This window comes from Procambarus clarkii, chromosome 1 (genome assembly GCF_040958095.1).
Source record: "Procambarus clarkii isolate CNS0578487 chromosome 1, FALCON_Pclarkii_2.0, whole genome shotgun sequence".
Classification (NCBI taxonomy): domain Eukaryota; kingdom Metazoa; phylum Arthropoda; class Malacostraca; order Decapoda; family Cambaridae; genus Procambarus; species Procambarus clarkii.
This window is the reverse complement of record NC_091150.1, coordinates 57867705-57874951: the sequence shown is the minus strand read 5'-3', so window position 1 is coordinate 57874951 and position 7247 is coordinate 57867705. Positions and strand designations below refer to the sequence as shown.

Sequence of the window (7247 nt, the reverse complement as noted above, 5' to 3'; positions counted from 1 at the left end):
AGTATGTTAATTGAACTGTGTTTTGTTCTTTTTGAAACTAGTGTCACGTTATCCCTTATGTTTCAGTATATAAACCTGTCCAGAATGAGTTCTTTGTTATGCTGCTTAATTTTAATTTAACTTCTGCATTCTAGATCTGATGATGAATACGAGAAATATTCGAATGAATCGTGAATTTTAAGTAAAAAGTAAAGAGTTTAGCAATATATCTCATACATAAGTCATGTTATATATTATAGCTGATAACTTGTTAGGACTATGAAACTCAATAAATTTTAATATCACCTTTATTTTACCTGGTTGTTTATTACAGAGTTTGTTTTCAACATTGACTTCATACAGTGGTTAAATCTTTCATTTTCTATACAAGCATGTTTTAGATATGTGTATATTTCCCACCATAATAATGCTATAATCATAGAGCATAACTATATGTCAAATGAGCTATTGCTTCCTGAAAGTCCATGTGGATTTTACAACAGAGAATTTTACCAATTATATCATTGTCTTTCTACACTTGTCTAATAATTTTACTTGATCATGATCAATTTTACATGGCCGATTCAGTAATTGGTTCATAATAATCTCGAAATTGTTAATATGTGTTAAATGAAGTGTAATTAATTAAGGTTAAAGTTTTAATTTAAGGTATCGAAGCAGATGAATATGGTCTCAACAAATCCTAAAAGGAGAATCATAGAGTACAGTCATTAGAGGATATCAGATATATGGTCTATGAAACAAGTTAAAATAGCCAATTTCCTATATCTTCTGAATAACTAATCTTATTATTTGAGAACAAAATTATATTCTGAATAACCAATCTTATTATTTGAGAACAAAATTATATTCTGAATAACTAATCTTATTATTTGAGAACAAAATTATATTGTTTATAATTAATAATAAAAAAATGAAAATGAAAAAAATGCGGTTAACTAAATTTTCATGTCAATCAATTTTCAAAATAATGTGGATTTCCCATACAGCAATAATTCTAAATGGGGGACATCATTAATTCTAAAGCTAGCATTTTTGTGTTCATTAATTATAATTTAGAAATTATAAAGGTCTGGAGATGCAGTTTTGCCTCACCGGGCCTCTACGAGTTTACCAAAGAGGGAAGGAGGCAGCAGTAACAATGCTTCACATTGGCCTCTACGAGTGTTTATACAAGAGGGAAAGAGGCAGAAGTAGCAATGCCACACTGGTTATCACGGTTCCTCATCATCTTGATGTAGCCTTCATCACCCAGACTTGTACCCCAAGAGTTCTTCACCAGCCAGTAGTCAGTTCCGTCCTCCGTGGTGCCGTAACCCACAACCAGAACACCATGACCAAGCTCCGTCGTGCTACATTCTGGCTCGTCATAAACACCTGTAATATATATTCATTCTTAAAATTACAATGTTTAACAAATCACTTGCAAATTTCATATATAATTATTATAAAATAACCCTTTAAAATAATCTTATACTAAACCAATGGCATCAAATGGAACAAACAATAATGACAAGTGCCAACATGGTGAGTGTAAGCACCACTGACTCTGCCGACTGATCTCAGACATCTAGTGCTGACATGGCTGTGTGCGTGTGTTTATATACAATAACATATTAAATATAAATTGTTTATAAATACACACATGATGCACATTTTATGTTTATAATGACGATAAACTTTGTATAATGTTCTATATGGACGCACACACACTAATATACTATGCTCATGAAACAAAACAACTTACCATGGTGGTAAAACTGGATTGAGCCATGTGAGGCATCAATGCCAACAGATATTGGTCCAACTGAGGCAACAGCTTTCTTCAGAGCATCTTCACTTCCCGTACGAATATGAACAAAGCCAGTCACTCTAGCACCAGATTCTTGCGGGTTATACTGACACTTTCCTTCCTAATAAAGTAATGTTACAAAATAATGCATTAAAAATATGCAAAGCAGATTGAATTTGCGTCAAATAAATAATAAATTGTATATCTTCACATTGTTTATGGGTATCGCTTATGAAGACAATGTATTGCCTTCATAAGAAAAATAGTATTGTATTCTATTATTCATAGAAATTATTCTTTCTTAATCATCATTTGACACACACAATTTTCTTCCTGTCAACATAATAATGTATTGTCAGTGACTTTAAGAGACGCAAAAGAAAATTATAGAACTGAGTGTACCTTTTTCTTATATGGATAGGCCTCCTCAGTGTCAATCCCACCATTGTCCTCAATGTACTTGAAAGCAGCGGTCATCAGTCCTCCGCCACAACCATCATTATCATATTTGGCGGAACAGTCGATCAAGTTCTGCTCAGAGAGGCTCACCAGCTTACCAGTCTTGCGGAAGTGTTGACCTTCCAGGGACCCAGTCTGTGGACCACACAAACATAATGAGAAATATCTGCACTTATTTATGTTTTTCAGTAAGATTGCCACTGAGGTAAAAGGTAACTAATTTAAATCGTAAGCAAACGTTTCAAGAATATGACTGAACAAATTTTTATGCTAACAAAACTCAATAAATTATATTTCATGCAAAATTATTTTTAGCTTATCTGAAATAATAATTTGTGCACATATTAATTTAAAAATTTCTTCTGGTGTCATTGACCATTTAATTTTCAAATTAATTAAAGATAGGTGATAATAATAATACTCACAGCTGAGAAGGCCCAGCATGATCCACAGTGTCCCTGGTCCTTTACTGGGGTGACTGCTCCCTTCTCTCTCCAGTCAACAGTCTTGGGAAGGACAACATCATCATCTGGCTCAATGTAATGGGAACCATTGTACTTGCTGTTTAATGTATATCTTTCTGTGTGGTTCTTATGGAAACCAGCCATTGTTGACAAAAACTCCTCCTGAAGCTGTAAGAAATATTTTACATTTTATTTCGTAACATAAATATATTTTCATTAGGTTGACATCGAATATATGGGTATTGTTGTTCCGAAGGAAATAAAGACGTGGACAATGTTAAATCATGAGATTCATTCTCCTTACCATGTCACCATACTTGTTCATTCTGAGCCTGTATGGTTTGTGTCCTGTTGCAAACAGTTTGTTGTGTGCAGCAATCTTGTGTCTGTTCTCCATGAAGATGTTCATGCGGAATTTGTCTTCGACATCGGTGGTGTATTTCTTGGCATATTCAAGCTAAAAGAAAATCAATTATTGATAAGAAAAGCTCTTCATAAACGGAATATATGGAGTATAACTACAACAGCAACGGTAGTGAAAGAATTATACAAATTTTAAAAAATCGTGGGCAAAGTACAAGTGCATATGGCACTCCACAAGTAGCATCCATCATCTCTGACTTCGCTTAAATTTTTAATGGTTGATCAATGTAGGGCTCTATCCAAGGCCATCTGTGCTTAATAATTGACTTCAGCAATCATTATGCTGGAGTGACCATTGGTCAGAATGTCAAATGAATGCTATAGTTACACTACATAACCCCAAAAACTCCATTTTGAAACAAACTAATTTTTATTAATAAATGCTGTTTACATTCTTACCTTAAATGTCTCCCATTCTTCCAACACAACAGAATAGAAACGTTCTGCAGATATTACAGCTAAAGCGGCAATCAACACTGATGCTGCCAAGAACTTCATCTGGTGGTAAAGAAAGTGTTTATTTTAATAAAACACAAGCATATATGGCTTGAAACTACATACAAATATGAAATTAATTATTAGTCTTATATTAGACTGATAAAAATGTAATTGCATTGAGTCAAAACAGGTTCTTGTAACTTTGCAGACTGCAAATCCTGGGCTAATATGGGACCAGAAGCAATAACTTGTACACAAGGACCATTTTAAACAAAATTTAACATGAAATAACACACGATGGACTGTGTTAATAACACATAATTATGAATTAAAGCTAAGAAAACAAATCCAATTACAATTACATCCGGGAAGATGTTAATAAGCTACCCACTACTCACCTTGCCTCGTAGTCTGTTTGTTGTTGACTGGATTCCTTGATTCCTACACAAACATATATATATATTGTGTGAGGGAGTCTCATGCAGGGGGGTGAGGTGAGATGGGATATGGCTCAAGAATACTAAAGTAGTGTTTCTCTTCGAAACCACCATCGTATGATTTATTGTCATGCTTTATTGTTCGAAGTTGTCTTGTCACTTTTATTGTTTTCGAAGTTGTCGTGTCACTTTTATTGTTCGACGTATAACACGTCTAATTTATCAACACGTTTTCTCAAATATGGTGTGTAATATAACATTATAATATGTAATAGTGAAATATACAGATTCATTTTCAACAATCGAACCTGGAAAGATCTCCCCAATTAAACATAACTGGCGCTGACTTTTAAGTATCATTGTTTTAAATTGTTACTCAGAATTTACTTTAAATTGCTACCAATGAAAACCAAAAGATTTTTTTGATACTCCTTTTACTCTACATCTCTACTTTGCTGTAGATCATAAGTCACTCACACACCCAGGTAGGTCACTTCCTTCATTTGCTGTCATCAGCTCTGTGATGTTTACTAGCAGTTGGCCTGTTCACATTTGTCAAGATTATTAGTTTACGATTATTTCAATTAAAAGTGTCAGACATTTGTCGAGGCATTAGAGTTATATCTTTGCTCTCCACTTTAGCACCCTAAGCAAATTTAGATATTGTACAGCAATAACAATAATCAATATGATTTATGTAAATCTAAAACAATCTGGTCCCAGGATGGATCCTTGGGGCCAACCTCTTGAAACGTCTATCCAACTTGATGCATTTTAATTGAAATCTTCAAGTTGTTTTCTTCCTCATACCTAACTTTGTAGCTGTCTAAGTTCATGGCAGTGAATGTATATTTTTTATGTGCTTATATGCTTGACGTGCTTGTACTTTTTAAAGTCGTGCTTGTATATTATAAAGTAGTCTTCCTAGAGAAAGTTTATTAAAAACATTCTTAAATTCTACATACTTTATAGCTATCACATTTCACTAGCTGAAAACATGCAAAATAATACAAATTAAATCAAGAAGATTTTTATAACTCAGACGATGAAGAGTGTCGGGTATCATTAGTAATATATGAATTTGGTTGTTTAAAATAACAGGGAGTTTGCATCAATGGAACTAAATCCGAGTGGAAGACACGATTATTAATTTACTATTATTTCAATTAAAAGTGGTGAATAAGTGCCTCGAGGTTCTGCCAAAGTAAGTGATGTGATGTGCCTCGTGGCTCTATCACCGCACCCTTGCTGTTTTTTATGTGTCAATGCTCTTTTGATAAAATTTAAAAGCAGCATTTGCAAATTTGCAGACAATAGAAAAATATTCAAGTAAATAATTTCATGAGTTGTAAAATCGCATTATGCTCTCGTCCATCAGCTATGGTTCCCAACATGGATTTACTAAGGTTCGCTCATGTTTGACTCATGCATTAACATAAGAACAGAAGAATAAATGTAACTGCAGAAGACCTATTGGCCCCTACGAGGCAGCTCCTATTTATAACCGCCCAATCCCACTCATACATGTCCACCCAATGTTTAAAACAATTATGGGACTCCACCTATACCACGTTACGTGGTAACAACTACTCTGTTACCGAATGGATATAAATTCACTTGAACTTGTCTAGCGTAGGATGACAAAGTTAATTCACCAAATTAAAAATCTTTCATATGGAGAAAGATTAACAAAGCTAAAATTGCATTCACTGGAAAGGCGAATAGTTAGAGGAGACATGATAGAGGTTAACAAGAGGATGAATGGACATAACAAAGGGAGATATTAATAGGGTATTAAAAGTATCAACACAAGACAGAACACGAAACAATAGGTATAAATTGGATAAGTTTAGATTTAGGAAAGACTTGGGTAAATACTGGTTCGGTAACAGGGTTGTTGATTTGTAGAGCCAATTACCGCGAAACGTAGTGTAGGCGGAGTCCCTCTATTGTTTCAAGCGTGGGATGGACATGTATATGAGTAGGATTGGGTGGTTATAAATAGGAGCTGCCTCATAGGTGCCAATAGGCCTTCTGCAGTTACCTTTGTTCTTATGAACCGGTATTTACCCAGGTCTTTCTGGGTAACGAAACGGTCCGGTCATATTTGACAATTTGTCTTTCATTCTATTCCAGCATATGTGAGGCAGTTGATAGTGAAAAGCACTGTAACATTGCATACCACTAATGTGTCAAAGCTTTTGATAGAGTCCCACACGAAAAACTGATTAAAACTATAGAGGTTCACATGTAGGCGATGAGTCACAATAACGTGGCTGAAGTATGTTGACCAATCCACACATTAGAAAATGAAGGGACGACGACGTTTCGGTCCGTCCTGAATCATCCTCAAGTCGATTGTGAGAATGGTCTTGAATATCGCCCAGGACGGACCGAAACGTCGTCGTTCCTTCATTTTCTAGTGTGTGGATTGGTCAACATAGAGGTTCACAGTATTCAGTTTGCAAGAGCATGGTTATATCAAGGGAAACCAAGAGTTAAAATAAATGGAGTTAAATGAGTGTGAATAAATCTTATAAAGTGTACTTATACAGTTCGGTTTTGGTCGCCATTCAAGTTCATGTAAGTTTATTGAGAAAATAACGTACATCTCCAAAGGATAGAGTAGCTTAGGCTATTTCTACCCTCGCCTATAAAAAAGGTCCCTCAAGGACTCACAATCCCATACAATACACAATTATTAATCATATTCTACATTTAACCTTCCAATGGTAATCACATGGCATACTATGAGATCTCTGATTATGCTGCCCCTGTCTGTCTTATTTAAGTAAAGGCAAACTTAAAAAGTTGGAGAATACAAAACGAACCCATGAGAATAATCCCAAGATTATTCTCATGTCCCAAGAAATACTATTACTGAGCTAATGATGAAATGATTGAACTTACAGAGTACTGGGGATAGAATTTCAGAGATAAATGAAGCTCTGGCGATTAGACTAATGGGGGCGAGGGAGCTCATGAATTAACCCTCGCACTTCAAAAAGTGGGAAGAAATGAATAATGCATGTGAAAATATAATACAAACTTTATATTCAAATGTTACAATGCATGATTAACAATTAACACCAAAATGGGAAGAATGTAAAGTAGATGCAGTAATTTTTCCCACTTATGTTCCAACACTGAATTTTGCTGCGGTTTGCCAATTCATTGATAATCTACATCGCTCTTACACTACACATCGCCTCCCTACATTTTAAGTCACTGAGA

At 34.8% G+C, this 7247-nt stretch overlaps 1 protein-coding gene across 1 annotated transcript; it reads right to left on the bottom strand.

Moving 5' to 3' along the window:
• Window positions 1-1089: 1089 nt before the first annotated feature.
• Window positions 1090-3636, bottom strand: LOC123757523 (procathepsin L-like). The gene is made up of 6 exons (XM_045741623.2): window positions 3538-3636; window positions 3020-3172; window positions 2677-2883; window positions 2195-2386; window positions 1748-1913; window positions 1090-1377 (listed from the first exon to the last, which is right to left on the bottom strand). Exons 1-6 carry the CDS (start codon window positions 3634-3636, stop codon window positions 1169-1171), a joined length of 1026 nt encoding a protein of 341 aa, XP_045597579.2. The 3' UTR covers window positions 1090-1168.
• Between the last annotated feature and the right edge of the window lie 3611 nt (window positions 3637-7247).